Source organism: Euleptes europaea, chromosome 5 (genome assembly GCF_029931775.1).
Source record: "Euleptes europaea isolate rEulEur1 chromosome 5, rEulEur1.hap1, whole genome shotgun sequence".
Taxonomy (NCBI): domain Eukaryota; kingdom Metazoa; phylum Chordata; class Lepidosauria; order Squamata; family Sphaerodactylidae; genus Euleptes; species Euleptes europaea.
The window spans coordinates 98,787,194-98,810,801 of NC_079316.1; the positions used below are offsets into that span (position 1 = coordinate 98,787,194).

At 43.8% G+C, this 23,608-nt stretch overlaps 1 protein-coding gene across 1 annotated transcript in view; it reads right to left on the reverse strand.

Annotated features, from left to right (window-relative positions):
* BICC1 (BicC family RNA binding protein 1) overlaps positions 1-23,608 on the reverse strand; it is a 155,982-nt gene that overhangs the window by 12,411 nt on the left and 119,963 nt on the right. The window contains exons 7-15 of the mRNA XM_056849360.1: positions 21,904-22,098; positions 20,186-20,437; positions 15,941-16,072; positions 11,741-11,927; positions 10,797-10,955; positions 10,492-10,688; positions 6,539-6,680; positions 4,948-5,104; positions 536-701 (exon numbers count right to left, since the gene is read on the reverse strand). Coding sequence (XP_056705338.1) covers positions 536-701; positions 4,948-5,104; positions 6,539-6,680; positions 10,492-10,688; positions 10,797-10,955; positions 11,741-11,927; positions 15,941-16,072; positions 20,186-20,437; positions 21,904-22,098 — 1,587 coding nt within the window. The remainder of the gene's footprint in view (positions 1-535; positions 702-4,947; positions 5,105-6,538; positions 6,681-10,491; positions 10,689-10,796; positions 10,956-11,740; positions 11,928-15,940; positions 16,073-20,185; positions 20,438-21,903; positions 22,099-23,608) is intronic.

A 23,608-nucleotide genomic window follows, 5' to 3' on the forward strand; every position in this document is an offset into this window, starting at 1 on the left:
AGTTATATTTGCAAATGCCTGAGAAGTGAATAATTTCTACAGGGAGGAGGGCCCAAAGTCACAGAACATCAAGTCAGTCACTGTTACCAGATGTTTCTAGCCAGGCACTTGTTGCCGTCCATAAGTTTATAATAGGAATAGCTAACATCTGAATTCTTGGAGGCCACCTTCTTCCCCAGACAGTGGGTTTGGCAGCCAGAAGAGAATTTTGTCACACAAAACTGACTCATGCACATTCCACACAGATACACACAAGTTGGTCAAGAGCTGGAACCACAATGGAATTACCTAGTGGTTTCAGAACAAGCATAGGTGAGATACGATAAACGCAACCCCCCCTGAATATTACATTTCAAGTGTGGATTTCCCCCCACCTTTGGGGAAACCATTTTCTTCCCTTCACAAGAGAAACTGTAAGCCAACTGAAATTGGCAGCTGGGACCAGATTAAATTGCTCTGAGAGCTGCCTGTAAAGCCACCCCTGGTTTACAGGCCACTGTAGGAACGAATGGCTGGCTGAATCCATGCCCAGTACCTGCATATTCGCGTACGACGACCGTGGAGCAAGACGTGCCCTTTCTGAATTCTGCTGGGCAGCTGCAGCTCTCTCAGCTGCTCGCTCGCTTCCAGGGGCTTTTTTATCTGCCACAGGGCCCTCCGAAGCACTCAGTTCAGGGTCTGACAGTAACCTCTCTGCAGTGCTGTAAAAATTAAATATATATATATTGCTAAGCTAAACGAAAACAGAATTTAAGGGCAAGACGGATATCTTTAGGAAGTGGGCTATCAATCCTTCAGAACATATTCCTCCAGAGTTTAAGCTCGCTTTTTAAACAGATGACATAGCAGGCAATCTGCTAATGTTTTGCTTTGGTGTCCATGGCCACCACAATTGCATGCGTTCACTTCCAGTAAATTCAGATCAAAGAATAGACAGAGTTGGGTTCATTCTCCAACAATCAGCATTTCCTTCCTTGGATAAATAAATACACACGAGAAAAATCTAAATATCATTGGTTGTTCCTCAAAGTACAATTGTAAGAAGCAAGGAGAGCTTAGTCTCTTTTTGCAAACAGAGACTTCTTTGCATTTTTTTAAGTGCTCGGAACGGCTGCAATAAATTACAAAGACAAAGACAATATAAAAATAAAACAAATGTGCATCATCAGGAAAGAAAAGCAAGCGGAACTTTATAAAGCTTAGCTACCTATGCTTAGGAGAATACAAAGATTTCAGACTAAGCCTTGGTAAATCTGGTACTACTTGAACTTCCTGGAGAAGGTGGGAATTCCAGAAATAAGACACTATCACAGAGAAGACCACAACTCCAGTTGCCACCAGCCTAACATCAGAAGGCAGGAGGAGATGCAATTGCAGCAGCAACCTCCAATGCACTGGAAGGTTTACGTGGGAGCAAGCAGTCCTTCAGGTATCCAAATCTGATGCTATTTTGGCTTCTGTATCCTAGACTCACCAAATTTCTGAATATTAAAATATTGTCGAAGGCTTTCATGGTCAGAGTTCATTGGTTCTTGTAGGTTATCCAGGCTGTGTAACCGTGGTCTTGGTATTTTCTTTCCTGACGTTTCGCCAGCAGCTGTGGCAGGCATCTTCAGAGGAGTAACACTGAAGGACAGTGTCTCTCAGTGTCAAGTGTGTAGGAAGAGTAATATATAGTCAGAAAGGGTTGGGTTGAGCTGAATCATTGTCCTGCAAAAAGTATCAAAGGTAATGTGCTAATCATTGTCCTGTAAGTCACCAAAGGACAATGATTAGAACATTACCTTTGATCCTTTTTGCAGGACAATGATTCAGCTCAACCCAACCCCTTTCTGACTATATATTACTCTTCCTACACACTTGACACTGAGAGACAATGTCCTTCAGTGTTACTCCTCTGAAGATGCCTGCCACAGCTGCTGGCGAAACGTCAGGAAAGAAAATACCAAGACCACGGTTACACAGCCTGGATAACCTACAAGAACCAATTTCTGAATATTCTTCGAAGCGGCCCCATATTCCAATGCATTGCAACAGCCTTGCATGCATGGTAAGATAAGCATGAAGAGCTGTGGAAAGACTATACCCTATGAGGGGTCATCACCTGAAGCTGGAAGTTTCCTTTATGCCCTGGAGTTCATGAGCCTCCAAGGAAAGGGCTAATAAATAGCAACCCCAAGAGGCGCACATGGGTGTCAGGTGAGAGCACAGCCCAGTTTCAGCAAGCAGGGTGCTGTGTCAGGCAAGGACAGGGAGTCCGTAAGCCAGTTGCTTCTCTCAGTCCATCCTGACAGGATTGTTAAATTGTGGAACTCCCTGCCCCAGGATGTGGTGATGGCTGCCAATCTGGAAGGCTTTAAGAGGGGAGTGGATGTGTACATGGAGAATAGGACTATCCATGGCTACTAGTCAAAATGGCTACTAGTCATGATGCATACATATTCTCTCCAGGATCAGAGGAGCAGGCCTATTATATTAGGTGCTATGAAACACAGGCAGGACAAAGCTGCTGCAGTCATCTTGTTTGTGGGCTTCCTGGAAGCACCTGGTTGGCCACTGTGTGAACAGACTGCTGGACTGGATGGGCCTTGGTCTGATCCAGTGTGGCTTTTCTTATGTTCTTATTGTTGTGTGAAGATACAATGGAGAAAGAAGACCTCTGTATGCCACCCTGCACTCACAGGAGGAAGGGCAGGATAACAAGATGGCAGCCTGCATCCACTCATGGAGTTTGTATCCTTACATATTAAGATGGAACATGCTCTTCGCCAGTTTTCTGCTCCCACAGCAGACCCTACAGTTCCTGAGGATTCACCAACTTCCCAGGAAGAAAATGTCACAGTGGTCAGTAGGATGTGGAGGGAGGGAAGATTCGGAAGAAGTCCAGGCCCCCTTTTTGAGAAGTGCACTCAAGTCTTCAAAACTCTGTGGTGGAACACAGGCCTACAGATCTAAAACGGCTTCACACCACCTCATGGAACACACAAACCGACCATCAAGAGCACCTTCAGTCTTGTCTGGATTCAGTTTCAGTTGAATGGCCCTTATCCAGCCCACTGCTGACTCAAGACTCCTGTTCACAAGTTCCACATCACCCAGTATTAGTTGAAAAAGAGAGACTGAGTTGGATGCATAAGACGATGAGTCAGATGATCTCTCCCAGAGGTTTTATGCAGATGTTACATAGTAGGCTGACAGAAGATTAGCAATAGCGGTACATAACACCCAAAGCATGGAATGGATATACTACTAGAGCAGTGGTTCAAATTAAGTTTATTTTGGAAAAGACACCAGGCCCTCCCCAGGTCTCAGAGTATATCGAAACAGGGTCAGAAGGGGAAGGCAAACCCCACCCATGTGTAACCTGTGGTACACAAGAAGCTGTGTGCCCCCCCTTGTGTTGACTCAATGTTACTTGTGGGGCTTGGAAGGAGAGATAACTAAGTTATCTTCCAATACAAGCTGCCTCCTCACCTTTCAAACAATATGGGACTATGTACTGTGATATTTTTTCACCCATGTGCCCCTGGGCAGAGGGAAACTGAACACTGCCAACTGAACCATCTCAGTTTCCTTAAGAGAATTCCCAGGTTACTTCAGCAAGATGGCTGCCTTTTCAATATAGTTGCTTCCCATGCCATTCTGGGATTAACATGGGACAGAAAGATAATCTCTGAGGGTCCTATGACACGGCTGAATCCCACAATACCACTTCTGCCTCTTTCCTTGTGCCAGAGACATGGTTGCAGAAACGAGGAAACGTTATAGACTTCCCCCCCCCACATGGTTTTCCAAGCTCACACTTTGCCAGAGCAACATGAGCAGCAACCATATGGAAGCAGCAACCGTAGGACTGAAGTAATATAAAACCCAGGCCTTGTAGTTACACACAGAGGTGGTTAGAGACAGTTGGTTTCTTGACTAAGATCTCCTTTGAAAACATATTTCCCCTAGTGAGTTAATGTAGTGGGTAACACAGCGAATCAGGAAGTCCTTGATCCCAACATTGCCTTAGGCATGAATTCATAGCAGGTGTATTTAGTCATCCCCATCTGCAATATTAGGATATCTGAAGAAGAAGAGTTGGTTTTTATATGCTGACTTTCTCTACTACTTAAGGAAGAATCAAACCAGCTTACAATCGCCTTCCTTTTCTCTCCCCACAACAGACACCCTGTGAGGTAGGTGGGGCTGAGAGAGCTCTAAGAGGACTGTGACTAACCCAAGGTCACCCAGATGGCTTCTTGCATGGAAGTGGGGAAACCAACCCGGTTCACCAGATTAGAGTCCACCACTCATGTGGAGGAGTGGGGAATCAAACCCGGTTCTACAGATTAGAGTCCACCACTCTTAACCACTACACCACACTGGCTCTCTGCTTACACCTTACAGGGGTTGATAGGATTACCAGATAACATTTGAGATTTCTGTTTGTTTTCAGATTTCTGTAGTCCAGACCCTATTGTGTTGCTCATTAGGTATCCCAACCTGTTGACTGTACTTGATTTACACTTTATAATTCGCCTTACGTCTCTGTGAGAAAAGCAGACTATAAATAACCAAATATTAACAACAATAATAATGTACATGAACAACTTTGAGCACAGAGTGCCACATAAGTGTTAAGCACCATGACACACATACTACCCTCAAGCAGGAAAACAGCATTTCAGCTAGGTGTACGTCATTGAGGGGTTATCACAAATATAGCCATTTCACCCCATGCAGAGCTGGCGAGCAGGTTGGTGGGCAGGAAAGGATGTGCGAGCAGAGGGCCTGGTGGCAAGCCAGGGTCCCCCAAAACCTGGAACCAGGCCTGGGCCCATGTATGGAACATGAGGATGAAAGTTTGAGGATCATTAACGACTGAGCAGCTCATATCACTCAAGAGGGCAACAATGTCCCCACTGTACTTCCTGTGGTCTTATACTTATGAATGCAACATACTGTAAGTGCGAGTTTTTGGTGCCTTGCAGCAACTCTACGGTCTGCCTCTTGGCACAGGGTGGCTTGGAGGAACTCATCATTTGCTTCAGATCACTGGCATTTGCAGAATGCGAAGGACTTCTTGGCATGCCCACTTCCACAAAAGCGTCATTGCAACCTGCAAAGAACAATGAAAAATAAGTCATTCATGTGTGTGTGTGTGTGTGTGTGTGTGTGTGTGTGTGTGTGTGTCAACACCTAAGGGAAATCTTACCACTAATAGAGGTTACTAGTCCTTTTTACAATACTGAAGCCATGAAGCTTAGGTAAACTGTTAACAAATGAATAAATGTTCTACCTACGATCAGGGTGATCGCGCATGCTGTAATCACACTGGCAAAAAGTAAAATACCAGAGCAGAGCTTTCATTACAGGAAAGGAAGCTGGCAGCGCTTAAGGCTCTTAAAATAGGCATGTCTGACTAAATGAGATGACAGAAAGAGACTGGGGGTGCATCTAGTCATCATCAAGTAATGCACTTTGCCAGAAATAGCAGAACTATGCAGAATCCTAAACACAAACATACTTATTTGTATAATTTACACGCAGTCTCAAGAATTCACCTTTTCTCATGTCGAATTAGGGGCCATGTTAGTTAGATCTTTTTTTTAACTCTCAAGATAAAAAAGGATCTACAGCCATTTTTATTTTTCGGATTTATAGCCCGCCAAGGCTGGGCTCAGGGTGGGTAACAACCTTCAAGATATATAAAACCATAAAAACAATACATTAAAATATCATATTAAAACCATAAACCAAGTGGCCTTAAAACAACTCAGACACCACCATGCAACTGGGTTTTGGCAGGTCACCCCCACACATGTCAATGGGGGGGGGGTCAGCAACGATGAATAAACTTATGGCTGCCCTCAGTTGTAGGCCTGGCGGAATAATTCCATTTTACAGGCCCTGTGGAACTCCTTAAGGTCCCGCAGGGCCCTGATGTCACTAGGGAGGCTATTCCACCAGGCTAGGGCCAGGGCTGAAAAAGCCCTGGCCCTTGCTGAGGACAGCTGCACACTCTTCGGGCCGGGGACCACCAGCAGATTATTACCATTAGAGTGTAGAGCTCTTGGGGGGTACACCAGGAGAGACGGTCCCGAAGGTACGATGGTCCAAGACCTTTTAAGGCTTTAAAGGCCATGCATATATCCCTATGGAATCAGCAACATACATTTATTTGAAGTGGCCACACTCCCATCATTCATACATTGTGAGACGAACAGAACTTGCATTTCTAGGCTCAGGATGAAACCTTGCAGAGACTCACTGTGGATCTAATTGAAAAGAACAGCAAATGGACATTCTAAGACTCCTTTGCACCAGGCAATTTGATCTTGGGTCCCTAACTCAATTTCGCAAGACCAGAGAGTCTTAAATGGGCAGCCCATCCTTAATTTCTAGAATGCCACTTTCTCAGCTGAAGTTTAGACTCCCTCATCCCCTGTTCAAGCATAACATTTGTCCTGAATATTCTGAGAGGGAAAGGTGAGTCTTCAAAAGAAAAGATGAAGCTTCATTAAGAACACATAATGCTTATATTTTACTCTACCTTCTCCAGCGTTCGCCTTGGCGGTCACTTGTTCGGAGGCATTATGGCTACTTGTTTGCCGGGATGGATCATTGTGGTTTGAACTCAACACATTTTCACCAAGTGATGCAGCAGACAGAGCGGTATACTTCATAGCTGAGGTCTGGAAACAGTACAAGAATGTTTAAATCATCAACTTGGCCAAAAAAAAAAGATTATTATTGAAACAACTGATTAAGAACCAAAAAACCCCCAAGTGAAGTATCACTTCAGCCCATTTTTTTTATTTTCAACTAGCAAAACCTCTGTAACAACGCACACTAAGGGGCATGGCTGAAAGTTTATATGGTCGAGCACCATGACAGCTTCATCCTACCCTACACATCCTATGTGGCAGTAAATAAATTTGGATTAAAACTTCTGGAGTTAATTTCACTGAATAATCTACATGTATTGTATGGCATCCTACCCTTTAGACCTGCCAGCACTGAGGAGCAGATACAATACAGCAATTCATCCCCCCCCCCCCCCGAAGTTGATTGCGGCAATTCATTTATAAGGAGACATTATCTGCTCTCTTCTATTGGTGATGCAGGTTTTGACTCTCCCAATTAGTCACGGCTAACAGCAGCTTGGGAGGAGCCCCATGATGCAGAGTGGTAAGCTGCAGTACTGCAGTTGAAGCTCTGCTCACGACCTGAGTTCTATCCCGAGGGAAGTTGGTTTCAGGTAGCCTCAAGGTTTACTCTGCCTTCCGTCCTTTCGAGGTTGGTAAAATGAGTACCCAGCTTGCTGGGGGTAAAGTGTAAATGACTAGGAAAGGCAATGGCAACCCCCCCAGTAAACATAGTCTGCCTAGTAAATGTCATGATGTGATGTCACCTCATGGGTCAGTAATGACCCAGTGCTTGCCCAGGAGACTATCTTTACTTTTTTAAACTGCAGCTTGCTTGATTTGTCCCTCAATCCAAATGGAAACCCCCGAGAATCAAGACTGATCTTATCTATGCAGTTCTGCAATAGGTTTTGTTTCCTAGTTCACACACTACAGTGCCGACCGGAGCAAGCACATGAATTTTACTGATCATGGATTTAAAATAATTCTTACTTGTTGTGCAACGGCAAACAAACAAACAAAAATTACCTGCAGTTGTTTTATTAAAATTTCAAAGGGGCTTCAGCATAGCTAAATTTTTTGGATAGGATTGCAGTAAGAGCTATCCAATCTTTTTTTACCCTCAGCCTGTGGTGCACCATGGAAAATATACAGACCCAAGTAGACTCAATCCTGTTTCTTCCCCAGTGGATTTCCTCACTGCCTCATTGCAGGCATTAAAAGCTCAGTAAGACTCCACCCTTTGCAGTTAATTCTGCTTCTCTTATTTCACATTATACCTTCCTAGATTAATTTTTGTGCTTATATTTCTCTGCCCTCTTCTACAGCTAGAAGTGGGGTGCTGATTAGGGCTGTTGATTCGGTTTGGCCCGAACTGAAAATCAGCCGAATTTCCCTTGATTCGGTGGTTTTTAGTTCGGGACGAACCAAACTCAAAAATGGCAGGCAACCGGGGGGGCCGAATTCAGCAAGTTCGGGAGTTCACGAATAAATCCGGCAAATTCGGCCGTCAGTAAGCAGCATAACCTTCAGTAAGCAGCATTCTCCTCCCCCGGCCAATCGGTGGCCAAGCTGGGTCTTCTTCTAGCCAATCAGTCAGGATTGAGTACTGGAGGAATCAGCTGATGTGCGGCCCGGCCAGTGAGAGAGAGAGAGAGAGAGGGAAATCTTCGTGTGTGTGTGCGGAGGTGCTTGTGCACATTCGCTCCTTTCCATGGCTGCAGGGGGCGCATTTTTTGGGGTACAAACCCCAAACTTTCAGGGGATATTCAGACAAGCCTTCTTAAGAGACCACCCAAGTTTTGTAAACATTGGGTCAGGGGGTCCCGAGATATGGGCTCCCCCCTTTTCTTTCCATGGCTGCAGGGGGCGCATTTTTGGGTGTGCCGACCCCAAACTTTCAGTGGAGCATCAGACAAGGCTTCTTAAGAGACCCCCCCAAGTTTTGTAAACATTGGGTCAGGGGGTCCTGAGATATGGGCTCCACCCCTTTTTCCTCTACCCCCTTTTCCATTTCCTGGCTGCAGGGGGCGCTTTTTTGGGGGTGCAGCCCCCAAACTTTTATCATAGCTTCAGACAATCCTTCTTAAGAGACCACCCAAGTTTTGTAAAGATGGGTTCAGTGGGGGCAGAAATATCAGCTCCCCCCCTTTTCTCTTTCCGTGGCTGCAGGGGGGGCATTTTTGGGTGTGCCAATCCCAAACTTTCAGCGGAGCTTCAGACAAGGCTTCATAAGAGACCACCCAAGTTTTGTAAACATTGGGTCGGGGCCCCCGAGATATGGGCTTTCCCCTTTTCCCTATTGGGATGAATGGATCACCCTCGAGAGATGCATACATATGGATCTCATATTGGATACAAATGGAATCATATTGGATTACCCAGCCTCCCAGCCGCTCCTGATGGAACAGAAGACAGCCACAGTAAGACCCCTTTGGGGGCTTTAATCTGTAATTTTTCTTTTCTCTCTGTGTGTGTGTGTGGGGGGGAAAGCAGAGTCTGTGTGTGTGTGGGGAGGGAGAAGTTTCTGTGGGTGGGTGGGGGGAAGCCAAAGGGGGCTTTTGCCGGTTCTGCCTGGGGTGTGTGTTCCCCCTCCAGTCTCTCTCTCCCTGGTTTGAGGGGGGGGGGCTTCATTTTTATGTCTTCAGGTTTTCCCTCATTCATAAGATCAGTTAGGTTATTTTGATGCTTGCTCAAAACTGGTTTTCAAATGGTGACTTAAAGAATGCATCTGCCTGGTCCCAAGTCCAATGCAAAAGGAGAAATTCCACCCCTCCTGCTCATTATGCATAGCTAGCTGCCTCTGTCCCTTTCCATGGTTTGCAAACTCCCAGGTGTCAGGTGTTGCTTTGCACTGTTGCAAAGGTGCTTGTGTTGCTTTGCAGTTGTATTGTGTTGCTTTGCACTGTTGCATTGCGTGCTTGTGTTGCTTTGCAGTTGTATTGTTTTGCAAAATTCTTCACACCTGCCCCGCCCTTTGCATGTTTGCAAAGGTGTTGCTTTGCAGTTGTATTGCTTTGCAAAGTTCTTAGCACCTGCCCCCCTTGCTCTCATCAGCTGTTTGTCGGGGCTGGGAACTTTGTGCGTGGGCAGCAAGCTCTGCCCAGAGATGCACATTAAGGGTGGGGGGGGACCCCTTTCGGGGCCCATATCTCAGCCCCCCCGACCCAATCTAAACAAAACTTGGGGGGTCTAGCAAGAAGGGTCCTTTGAAGCTCCTCTGAAAGTTTGGGACCTCTACCCCCAAAATGCCCCCCCAGAGCTGCGGAAAGGCGCGGTTGTGTTTTTAATGGCTTTATTCGGCCGAATTTTTTCCCCGAACTTTGAATTCCCACCGAATTGCACGGACCCGAAGCGGGGGAGTTCGGACTTCGGCATATCCCGAATCTAAACGGGCCAAATTCAGCCGAATCCGAACTATACCGAATTTTTTTTAATTCAACAGCCCTAATGCTGATCCACCTATTACAGTAGTTTCAAACTGGCCTCTCTTTGCAACATCTCCCCAAAGCTGACTGTTGCTTGTAACCTAAACAACTGTTAAAAGATACTCACTCCAATGCATCTGATGAACTGAGCCCTGACACACAAAGACTTCTGCTGGAATAAATTTCGTAGGTTTAAAGGTGCCACAGACCAAGATGGCTACCTCTTGGGAATTATCCCCAACCTTCCACTTACCCAGACACTACATCATATTTTGTAATTATTAGGTTAAAATCTCAAAATATTTTCAAAATCTAGTGCAGTCTGCTGTCCTAATTGTGGAACTTCTCAAATCAAAGGGTTTTTGATGAATGAATCTAAACTTTGCAAGGCTTGATTTTGATAGCTTATAGATTAAAGTCACTTTACTTACCTTTACGTGGCCATTCAAAGAAGTTTGGCTTTTCTTGTTTTCCATTTGAATGTCATTTACATGGATATCAACAGGGGTTAAGCCAGGAGGGGGAGAAGGTGTGTTCTGACTATAGTTCGGCACTCCTGACAAAAGTATACTAGTTAATGTGGCCTGGGCAGTAGAAGGTATCATCAGGTGGGGAATAGCAGAGAATCCTGTGAGGAAACAGAAGACACTCCAGATCAACACGAGTCCTCTTTCGGGACCTGAAACAAAACATCCATACTGCAAAAACGTTACTTTTTGATAACATATATACTTGCCTGTGGCACTTGCATTGGCAATGGAAGAAGCCCATAATGTTGGGCTGGGCGTGCCCGAACTGGGACTCTGCAAAGGACTGACAGAACTATTAAGGGCATTTAAGAGAGAATTCGGAGTTGTAGATGTGTTGACAGACAAGGCAGTTGGACCCAAGAGACCTGCACCAAAAAACAAAACAAAAACACCTGTTACAAATGCCAGTACAGAAAAAGTTAAACAAGAAGTCATTTGTTCAAAGTCATTTATGTTTTGTTATCCTGTTTTGATACCACATGGAAGGATACCCAATATTCTTGAAGAGTAGTCCACTAAAATCCATGGCTCCCAGAATGATGGCTCCTCCCACCGAGTACTAGAACTGGGTGTTTGTGTGTGTGTGTATCCATGTGGTAGATTCACTGGCTAGCATGCAGAAGGCCCCAGGTTCAAGCTCAGGCATCTCCAGTTAAAAGGATCAGGTAGTAGGTGATGTGAAAGATCTCAACTCAAGGCCCTGGAGAGCCGCTGCCACTCTGAGTAGACAATACTGACCCTGAGGGACTGATGGTCTGATTGCAGTATAAGGCAACTTTATGTGTACCTCATATGTACACATGTGCAATGGGTTGAAATGGGGAGCTGTGGCTTGCCTCCCTGTCCCCCAAATTTTAAACTACTGTGATGTGGGATCAAGAGTCTACTTGGGAAACTCGGCATGCCTATTTTTTAAAAATTAGAAGTCCAAATATTTTATCCAGTTCTTCTCTGTTGCACATTTTATTTGAACGGTTTCAATCTTCACTGCTGACCTACCAACAGATGCCTAAATCCCTTTATTTCCCATGTCTAAGATGAACACAATTACTTCCATTTCCCCTGTTGGGTCTCATGCACATAGCTCATTTTTTGCAACTCATTAGGCTAAGTTTTAAAATATTACGAAGACAAGTATAATGGTTTGTACCGAGTCCAGTGAGTCCTAGCCCAGCTGACGACAGAATATCCAAGCCAGGACATGAGAGGCCAATAGGACAGGAGACTGTGGACGAGCTCGTTGCTATGGCAACTCCACTACTTTCAAGGCCCAGGAGACATTTCCGTGCCTCGTACATGTTTAAGGCATTTCGCTCAACACTTTTTACAATTACAGACTGTAAAGAAGGAAAAAAGAAATATACAATCATGAGAGTATAATAAATATTTTAAACAATTTGCTACAGTTGGCAACAAAGTACAAGAGGGATTGCTTATGAGCCTACTCTTAAATCAAACATCCTCTGGCATGCATGAAAAAAGCACGCATGCCCTCTAGCACATTTGATTTTTTTTTAAATCAGACCTTTAGGACACGGAAATGCTAAAATGCAGCTTGCTTCTTCTAACAGTTACAGGATAAAATACAAAGTTATTGAATCAAAGTTTATGTTTTGTAAGACTTCAAAAGAGGGGAGTAAATCGACATTTAAACAAAAATCCATTTCTTACATAAATATTACTTAAAATTATACAGTTATTTGATATCTGGCCAATTTTTGATGAGCATAGCCAAGCAAACTTTCTCCTCCCTTCATGGCCTGTTCTCTACATCTCCATTACCCAAGATCATCCATTATCCTTTTCTCTATCTGTTCCTCATTCATAAAGCAAAATTAGCCAACAAGATGCTCTACAGATGCTCAAAAAGATGCACCGTTTTTCTTGCATCTTGGGAAGATGGTGGAATCTCACAAATGCATGCTACTAATGATCCTGTTTCCATGTTGAAGGACTTCCAAATTCCATATCCCATACCAACTGATACCTTGCCCCAACTGTGCATGACTCCAACACAACATACATGCAATGTTGGCTGCCTAAAAGCAGACTCATGAATTTTTATTTGCCGCTGTATTCTTCCTTTTAGTTAACCATGGTTTCATGCTGCATGTGTCCAGAGGAGGGCAACAAGGATGGTGAGGGGTCTGGAGACCAAGTCCTATGAGGAAAGGTTGAAGGAGCTGGGTATGTTTAGCCTGAAGAGAAGACTAAAAGGGGATATGATAACCATCTTCAAGTACTTGAAGGGCTGTCATAGAGAGGATGGTGCTGAGTTGTTTCTGTTGCCCCAGAAGGTCGGACCAGAACCAATGGGTTGAAATTAAATCAAAACAGTTTCCGTCTAGACATTAGGAAGAATTTTCTAACAGTTAAAGCGGTTCCTCAGTGGAACAGGCTTCCTCGAGAGGTGGTAAGCTCTCCTTCCCTGGAGGTTTTTAAGAAGAGGTTAGATGGCCATTTGTCAGCAATGCTGATTCTGTGACCTTAGGCAGATGATGAGAGGAAAGGCATCTTGGCCATCTTCTGCGCACTGGGGGTGTGTGTGGGCGGGGGGGGGAGATAGTTGTGAATTTCCTGTATTGTGCAGGGGGTTGGACTAGATGACCCTGGTGGTCTCTTCCAACTCTATGATTCTATGTACAACAACACAAACCATGGCTCCCCGTAAACCAATTATTGATTCTACAGTTAAAAGAAACTGGGTTTGTGTAGGGAAGAAACAAAGTTAACATTGAGAATGGAAAAGGTGAAAAGGGGATTGCTCCAACAAGAGGGGTGGAAGCTCTTTTACTAGGGAGGTTCCTGATTTCTAAACAATGGTTTGCAAGGAGAGGGGGTTAAGTCCACACAACCCTGTCGCACCTCTAGGTGGCAAGGATGGGAAGAAAAACTCCAGGTCCAAGTCTTCAGGAGGACTGTGGATATTCTGTAAACTTAATACGAGTGCACATTTCATTCTCTGAGACTGGTACTATGGTGTTCACACACTCATCTGGAAGATAAGTACCAATTCACAAGAGCCATTTCCAAGCTTATATTGAAAGTCATGCTAGCTTGAACTAAAAGCATACAAAAAGAGCTCAAGTGCTGTTATCACCGGCTCTGCTTCACCTTACCACTGCAATACTTTTGGAAGATCAGTGTTGTGGAGGGAAAACCAGGGAAAACCAGGTTCTGGGCACACGAGGAAGGACTCAAATAATGGTTCTTCCATACAAGCTTATAAGCCACAGGAGATGAATAAATTGCCCAGCAGCACTTGCAGGCTGTGAGCAAATCAGCCCCAAGTATAGTAAAGATGCCTGCTATCGTTTAGGGGACTGTTAAAACATCTGGCTCGTTCCACCCCCCCTTCTTGCTTGTGATTTTGTATTTGTGTTTCTTGCATTTCTAAAACCACATTAAAAAAGGAATTATGGGCTCTGCTTTCACTTTCCTTGGAAGACTTTATTATTAAAAGTTTTACTGTGATATTAAGAAAATAAACATTGACTTTTGGGGGGCTTCATGGCAGGTGATAAGACTGAAACCACAGTACAGAACAGCCAGTTCAAATAAAGCCAGATACAAATTAGGTAATATTGAAGTTAAAAGCAGGATAACAGTAGATATTATCCAATTGTAACTGGATAGGATGTTGCCATATTTAATTCTCATTCCTATTAACGTCTCCAAAATTCTGCAAGATGTTAATTTTTATCTTCCTTCTCTTAAAACAGCAATTGGCACAAGAGCTGCAGAGTTGTGGAAGCTAGGATCAAATGCTCAGAATCCAAGCAAACTATGAGCCGCTTCATTTTAAATATGGACGGTCATGTACACCTTTTGCATAAGCACTGAAATGGTAAGAGGCAGTGACTTGTGTTTTTCAGATCTCAAACAGGGCGTTTTGAAACCCAACACACCAAAGAACAAGGTATGTTTTGTCCCCATGAGAGAAGCGCATGCATTCCCTGCTACTGAGGATGAGATCTGCCATAGCAGGGGAAGCACAAGTCACTCCCCCATCACTTCCGTGCAAGGGCACCCAAATATACCTGTCAAAGGGAATGTAAGCCAAATCAACAGCTTCTTTGTTGTGGAGAAAGACTAATTGCAGCCTTATAAATTCTTTTGAAAAGAGAGGAAAGTTACTCAGGCTTTATTTAAAGGTTCATTTTTCTAACCATACACTTTAAAGCATCTGGGACTGCGAAAGATGCTAAATGTCTTGTAAGCTCTTATTACACAGTGAACTTGGGTGGTAATGTCCAATTGCACTTCAGGAGCCAATGGATTTTTTTAAAGGGAACAGACTGTCCGGGAATGGACTCCAACGATGCAGTCTCTGCTGCGGCAGCAGAGTCCATCCCAGCCTTCAAAGCCGACTGCCCAGGCATGGAGGCCTTCCTGGCTTCCCATGCCAGCCCCTCCCAGGAACCCCCAGCCCCACTTACCTGCAAGGGGGCAAGAGCAGGAGCCCACAGACCCTACAGTCCAGGAGGGCACTGGCCCTGCCCACTCTTCTTCCCAAGGCCAGCAGCCTTGCAAAAGCACTGGCTGCCAAGCAGGGAGGAGAAGCTGATGAAGGCCTACACTTGGGAGGCAAGGTCCCAGGTGGAGGGAATGAGGGAAAGCCAGCAGAGCCAGGGAAGATGGTTCACAAGTAGCCCTGGGAGGACAGGCAGAGGCAGACCAAGGCTCCGACAACCATGGGTTAACAGAGGCACGAGGGAAAAGGGAAGCAACTGGGAGAAAGGGGTGGGGGCTGGGATTGGAGAAGAGAGGGATAAAAGGCAGCAGAATGAGCCATGCTGGGGAGAAGAGTGGACTGAAGCCTGACCCAGAGAGAACGAGAGGCAGAAGTCCTGGGCTGTAAGACTGGGGAAACATTGTCTCCAAGGTCTGTACCCCTTCTGAGTCTGGCTCAAGCCAGGGATTCTAAGGCTGTCCAGACAGGGATGTGAGAGAAGGACCTTGAGGGCAACACCCAGACTCACACAGACTGGCAGTAATATCACTGTGACCGACTGAAGATACGATAACTCATAGTTAGGGATCAAGAGAGGACCACAGGAATACTGCCCTCTTTTACCTTGGTATGACTTAGTTGCCTGATTGTGTCAGAAGCAAAGGGTGGGCTGGCACAGAACTTCTGAATTAGTGAAAAGTATAATTCTCAAAAATTCAAACTAGATCCATCCCTTAGAAATACAAATTGGTATTACAATTACTCTGCTGAAGCAGCAAACACAAAGTACTGTGAATAAAAAGCAAAATGTTCTCATTATATACACAAGAGTTGGTATATTTCAGGGCTACAGAGTGAAAACGAATCTCCCCGAGAAAAGACAGACTTCTGACCAACCTTGCTTGGTTGCTTTGGCTTTGGCTTAATACTAATGAAGACATCCAGCTGTTCCATTAGTTGAGTTATAAAGTGTGGTTCTACATCAATTTCTTCCTTCATATCGAACATCAACACAAGAGGAAGGCAACCCTGAAAGATTCATTGCAAAATCCAGTTTTAAAAAACTAGCCTGTAAAACATCAACCTAAAATACCTGCACAGCAATGTGTAAACTGAAGTTTGCCATCAGTAGAAAACATTTTATTGATTTCCTCTTCCATATATTGCACACAAGTGAGGAACCTACAACTTGGACCTAGACTGCCAACAATGACAGCTTTGGGAAATCTCAACAGCTTGGTGTGTCTATACTAAAATGGATGTGAGTCCCTCTCATTTCTTGCATTACAAAATTACAAGTGAACAGAAATCCTGCAAATAAGACTGGGAGGTGTGAACCAGTTTTTCTTCCATTTGCACCACTTCTTTGTAATGAATACCAATAACCTTGATGGTTGAGAGATATCTGAATATACATCCAGACACTACTTGAACAGGTGCATTAAGTTGGGATGGGCATGAATACGCTTGCTGCTCGGCTTGCCCCCCCTTCCCCTTCTCCAGCAGAGAAATCCCAGTGAAAAACTAGCAATGGTTACCTGTGATACGAGTGCAGGTTAGCCTGATTTATAATCCTGGTTTCTGCATGGGGAAACTAAATCTGGATTTCAGCCTTGGGAATGGAGGATTGGAGATCTGGATTGGCTGAGGAAAAAGTGACCTTAGCTCATCTTTTGCTCAATAACTCCGGGTCCCCCTGCCCTCTGTTTCCCCAGGAATAGAGAATGTATGATCTCTGTGTGGGCTTCACCCCAAATATCCTTTTGGTGTTTGCTTCGAAAGCAAAAGACAGGGCTAAGTGAGGAATGAAGACCTATCCTTTCATCACTGAAAGGCTGCAGGGAAACCCTGTGACCCAACATTGACCTTCCTCTCTCTTGCATCAACACAACTCTGATGGAAAACAGGGGCAAGGAGCAACTTTACTCCCTTCCTCCTCTATACTGGAGCCCACTGCTCTGCATGGTGATTTCTTCATGTGTGTCTTGTGACACCAGGAATGACTCTTTGGCATCTGTCAGATATACATCACAGCCATGGTTCGTTTGTAAACCCAAGGTTCAGCTCATAGACCCGTGTTGGCGAACCTACGGCACGCGTGCTGGAGTCGGCAGGCATAGCCCTCTCTGCTGGCATGCACGGCTGTCAGATAGGGCTTCTGACAGCTCCGGTCCCAAACAAGATGGTTTCCCCACAAACAAGATGGGGTTCTCCGTGCACTCCTCCCCCCCCCCGTTTTGCACACGAACTCCGGCCAGGGATTTACATTTGTATTGGGACCCGCCCGGGTAAATCTTCCATCTGATATCGGGTCCCGCACACAAAGCCGGGAGCTCGGCCATCTCCCCCACTGATTGCTCTTAATGGTTTCTGTTTAAGTTTTACTTAAGTCGTTACCGGCAGGAAACGACTACATTGTCTCTTTGTTCCCATAACCCTATTGTATCTGTCCTATATATGTATCCTCTCCACCCCAGTAATGTATTCCAGCCTTGTTTGCCTCCTTACTGAAATCACTGACTTTCGGAATAAATCTTTGAATCACTGCTCTGCCTGGATTCGAGTTCTATTGCCAGAAACGCCATGTATTTGCAGAAGCCTGACAATGGCTCAGCTGGGCGGCGGGGGCTTTGAACCCCCACCACCCAGCCCCCGCACTCTTCCCTGCAGTCCCCGCCGGCGGGGGCTTTGAACCGCTCCGCGCTGCCTGCAGGCGGAGATCCTCCCATTGCGGACCTCCAACTTCCTCTCTTTGTGCAGTTTCTGGAGGTCCCGCATCCCCGAGAAACAGAAATTTGGGAGGAATTTTTGGGCTACAGCAGGTAGCGGGAGGAGAGAAAGTCACATTCTGCTGACAGAAATACTTCCATCAGTGATTATTTTTTGGTGGGATCTATAAAGTTTAGCATGTTTGTTACAATACCAGTGAAAATACTTCCATTATTTCCTGTGCTTACGATATGAACGAAAACAAAATCGATGGGTTATGATGCACCTCAAATTTTAAATTCGCTCTCCTCTATTACACTTTAACCACCATTAGACATACTCAAGACTTAAGCAGGGCTTAGTATCACCTGTGAAACTGTGCTAGGCCTCAATCTGCTTGTTATTGTTCAGTATATTTAAGGAATGTAAGATCCTTGGCACTGCAAGCAAATTTATTTTATTTTTTCTACATCTCTAAAAAGAAACTTACTGTGTCCCATTTTATCATGGAACAGTATTAAAGACCATGGTTCTAGATTAATTTCTTCCTCCACACTGAATGCTATAAGGGAGATTTTTAGTAATCACAGAGTATATAGATAAAATGGAACCATGTCTTACCATCCCACTATATGTACACTTCCCTGCAGCATTGAAAGAAAGAATGGCCATGTTAGTTACTATCAAAAGGCACACATTACAAATTACTGTGACACAAGTCCAAAGTTTTTGGGGCTATAAGAACGGAAATAATGGCTATAAGAATCATAAGCCTCAAATCCCAACATTCGTGGTTCTGCTTAAAAAACAAAAGCCTCAGAAGATATTTTAAAGATTTTGCTTGCTCATTCCAACATTAGGGGCTGAAATAAGCAGATTTTTGCAAAATTTGTGCTGGGACTTGAAAACCTAATGTTTTTTAAAAAAATATTTGCTTCAGATTTAAAAAGGTAAAGGTCCCCTGTGCAAGCACCGGGTCATTCCTGACCCATGGGGTGATGCCACATCCCGACGTTTCCAAGGCAGACTTTGTTTGCGGGGTGGTTTGCCAGTGTCTTCCCCAGTTAGTTAAAACCGCACTTTTCAGTCCCATTGATTTTAATGGGAAAGATTAAATTCTCCCATAGGAATGAATGGTACTTAGAAGAACTTAACACTCATTGGATCACACCCATCACCTGGACAAATGTATACACTTTAGAAGTTTTATACATCCACCTAAGAAGAAGTGGGTGAATGAGACATGGAAACACATACCACCAAATGCTCCTAATAAGATGAGATCGTAAACCTGTGTCTGGGGTCAAATGACCAACTAGTACTTCATAGATAAAACCTCCCGACTACTACCCCTGCTTCTACAGGATAAGTTCCAGTCAACATGGCTAAAGACGGTCCTTAATAAAATGGCCTACCTGGGCCTTTCTCCACCTACCCTGTTAGCCATGGGCATAGACTGAGCATCAAGTTTCCTGAAGCAAAGGGTGGAAGACATTGAACTCTAGACAGACCTTGGAAAATCACCATTTTTCCTAGTACCTGATAAGTCTAGATACTTAGTCTCACCTGTGGCTTATTTTTCTCATCTTGAGCCTATTAATTATAGGAAGGCCTTTACCCTTGCCAGATACCAGGCCTTACCATCAGTTGTTTTAGAAGGGAAATATAAGAAGATCCCTAGATCAGAGAAGTTTTGTCCATGTGGGACAGGGGACATTGAAATCATCGAACATGCACTGATATGTTGCCCATTCTACCACAGCTAGATCAAAGCTTATTTTCCCCCTGCTTGGTAAATTCCATGAAGAGTCAGTTGAGCTTTTGGCAAAGAAGCTCGTATTAGGAGAAGATTTTCAGCTTACATGCCAAACTGCCACGTTCTGCACTGTTGCTATTAAAATACACAGCATTTTATTAGAGAATGATAGTTAGAATATTTTACAATTTTATCAATTTTAAGGTGATAATTTTAACCAGGGGTTGGTTTTATTGATCTTATACCTTTATTTGTACGGGCAGTCTGTGATTCTGCGGTGCAAAACTATTGAGTCTGGAAATTATAATGTGTAGACATGTGATTGGTCAGTTGACCGGATTAATAAATTTGATTTGATTTGACAAAACTTCCCTCAATGTACAATCTTAGCTTTTGGGGTCATCTCCTCAACATGCTAACACTTTTCACGGGTAGCATTGCACAGAAGAGTATTGCATCATGGGAGGACCCACCTGTATAGCCCAGGTGGTATAGCCCAAGTGGTATAGCCCAGACTTGGATTGATTGCCTCAAAGAGCTTGCAAGGACAGCAGTCATGCCAAGTGTACGCTTGAGGGTCAACACAGGGCCCTACCTAGCACCCATTCAATCACACGAACACCCCTCCCCTCATTATTGTTTGGTATTTCCCCGCAGCTTTAGTTAAAATTATTTACCATGAGATACTGTCTAGCAAGACAGACTGACTCAATAGTGCCCTGGAGGTAGACTGTGGATTTCTTCTGTGGGTTACTGGGATCAGGGAAATGGATCTGAGCACCAGTTCTCTGCATGATATGTTTGATGTTGCTGCCATTTCGACCCATCATAAAGAGATGATGCTGAGCTGCTATGTCGAGTTGTGTGCTCACAGGGATCGCGGAAGCCAAACTACCAGCCAGATGCTCCAAAAGCATAGCTGTCCCTTCCTGGTTTTTCAAAAAGAAGTTTGAGATAAGCTTTTATAATCAGATTAATCACTGAACACTCTTAAAGACAAAAGTAATTCAATTCATTAAAACTAAAAACAACATGATACATAAATGCAGTTCCCCAAAAGGTAGCATTAATGGGCATTTTCAGAACATGTGCATTATATTCCTGTGTTCAGTTCAGCCTGAATAGCCCATCTTAGCCCAGGATTGTCAGACCTTGGGAGCTAAGAAGGCTTAGCCATGGTTAGTCCTTGGATGGGAGACCACCAAGGAACACTGGGGTTGCCATGAGGAGGAAGGCAATGGCAAGCCACATCCACTCAGCCATTGCCTGGAATGCCCCATGGATGGGGCTCGCCATAAGTCTGTTGTAACTTGACAGCAGGTTCTTCTCTTTGAGTTCAGCATTGCCAACAACCTGCACTATTATGATCACAAACACATTTCAACCTCAAGTGAAATTTATAAAAGCATCACATTTCTGGAAATGTTTTCCCAACTCTAGTCTCTTTCCTGCTGTAAAATGGGACATCCAATACCTTTTCACCATTTGTCCTTTGTAGCATTACCCCTTAATCTGGAGATTCAACAGGAGATGGCATATTCTTCCAATTTATCTTTTTAATACTGATCCAATAAAAATTCAAATTGTCTTATTTTGATTGAACAATTTCTTACTACATATTGTTTGTGCTATAGCTCACCACTGAAAGTACTGAAGGAAGAGGTGGATGGTACCATTTATTTCATCTGACACTTTCTCATAGGGTAAAATTCCATCTTCCATCCAAGAAGCCATTAACCAGTATTAATTTGTGTTGAGACCAACAGGCTAATTCTCCGAATAAAATTCTTCACTATAAAATATCAGTGCCAATGGAGATAACCATGGACGTAAAATATTTGTTTCTTCAAACTTTATAGTTGTCAGGCTTTGTTTAGGTTTTAACTGAAGGGGGTTGGATCCAGCCAACTTTTTAACATAATCCTGCCTGATTCTCCTACTTGCTACAGCCCCTGAACCACATGTCTTTTGCCCGTACAATTCCTAGAGCAGGATTTCTGGTGGTCAAAGGGGATCCTCTTTCCTTTTTAACCAGCTGAAAAGGTTGTTGGAACCAACCTAATACATGAAGGTTATAAAACTGAAAACTTATCTGTACAAGACTACTATAGAGCTGCAAACTGCAGAAAACCTCCAACTGGGCTATTTCTATTATGCTTGTTGCATATTCATGAAAAAGGCTCTCTTGTATAATTCATGCCTCCCTCTTGTTTAAAAATCACCTAGAAGAATGTGTAAAATGAATCCATTGGATATGATGCCAAGATTTAGGATAGTTTCAATAATGGCTGGGATTGACTACCAGTCAGACAAAGCCAAGCAGAGATTATCAGACACCAGTCAAAGGCTCTTCAACTATGACCTTTACAACAATTACACTGATCTTAGACATTACCTTCACAGCACTAGCATTATTCTGAGATCCTCTGATGATGACAGTAGCACCATATGTCCGAGAACGTTGCTTAAAAGACACTGAAATGTTATATGTCTGAGATATATGCTGAATGGTGGGAGAATTGGGATCAGGGATTGGTTGAAGGATTCCAGCTATAGGTAATTCAAACATCAGGACCAATGGGAGTAGCTCCTAGAATATGATCAAATCAAACAAAGAAAATACTCAGCATTAATAATGTATTTAGCCTACCACAAAGTTGAACATTTTGCCGTACTAGGTGGCCTGAAGAGCTGTTTTCTGTGGTATACAAACTTGCTTCCTAGAATTACGTTGCATAACCATTGCCAGAATGGAGCAGGACTGTTACTCTTCTAAAAGTAAACTTACCAATCTGAAAGAAAACTCAGCTCTAAAAATGGTTATTGCACATAGTTCTAATAATCACAGTACAATAAAATTAAATTTTAAGGCACAACAAAGATCAGCTTCAAACAGTGGTTCATAAATAAGGCCATAATAAAATATTACAAATGTTCATGAATGATCACTCAAAGTGAACTAGAAAGCAACACAAAGTGTTTGTAAATCCTGTATGTTTATGGCTTTGGTGGACTTCCACAGATAAGCCATTACATAAAACCCAAGTTGTAGCTAAGAAGGATCAGGTACACATTTCCTCTGCTCCCAGGCATGAGGTGGAGACTTAAATTGGGCAACTGACCTTAATCATGGAGAGCATGTGTACCCTTTCATTAAAGGAAAAACCACAAGGATCTTCAAAATATTGTCGAAGGCTTTCACGGTCAGAGTTCATTGGTTCTTGTAGGTTATCCGGGCTGTGTGACCGTGGTCTTGGTATTTTCTTTCCTGACGTTTCGCCAGCAGCTGTGGCAGGCATCTTCAGAGGAGTAACACTGAAGGACAGTGTCTCTCAGTGTCAAGTGTGTAGGAAGAGTAATATATAGTCAGAAAGGGGTTGGGTTTGAGCTAAATCATTGTCCTGCAAAAAGTATCAAAGGTGATGTGCTAATCATTTTCCTGTATCAAGATAATGTGCTAATGAGGGTGTGGTATGTTAATATGGAACCATTGTATCCTGAAGTGATCTGTTAACATGTGAAATCCAAAGCTAATCCGCATGGCTATTGTGGACTGTAGTCTTTGTTAGTCTGGAGGTTTTCAGGACAGGAAGCCAACTCTCTTAAACTCTCTTCTTTTCTGCTAAAGTTGTGCTGATGTTTATGAATTTCAATCTACCTGAAGAAGATGCTGAGGAAATAAGAGGAGAGACAGCAAGAATTCTACAAAAAGCAAAGCCCCCTGCTAGCAATATAACACGCAAGGAGAGAAACACCATCAAGACCCTCAATGCAGATCCAGAAATCATTATTCTACCAGCTGACAAAGGCAATGCCACGGTGATCATGAAAACAGAAGAATACAAAAAGAAGATTGAGGAACTTCTGGACCCTGCCACATACAAAAAACTAAAACGAGATCCAACTTGCAAAATTACCAGGAAAACTAGCATACTGATCAAGAATTCCACTCTTCATCTGCACACACACAGAAAACTATGCAAGATAGAAGTACAACCACCACAATTATATGGACTACCTAAAAATCATAACGATTCCGTCCCACTCCGACCCATCGTGAGTGCCATTGGTTCCCCAACATATGAATTAGCTAGATATTT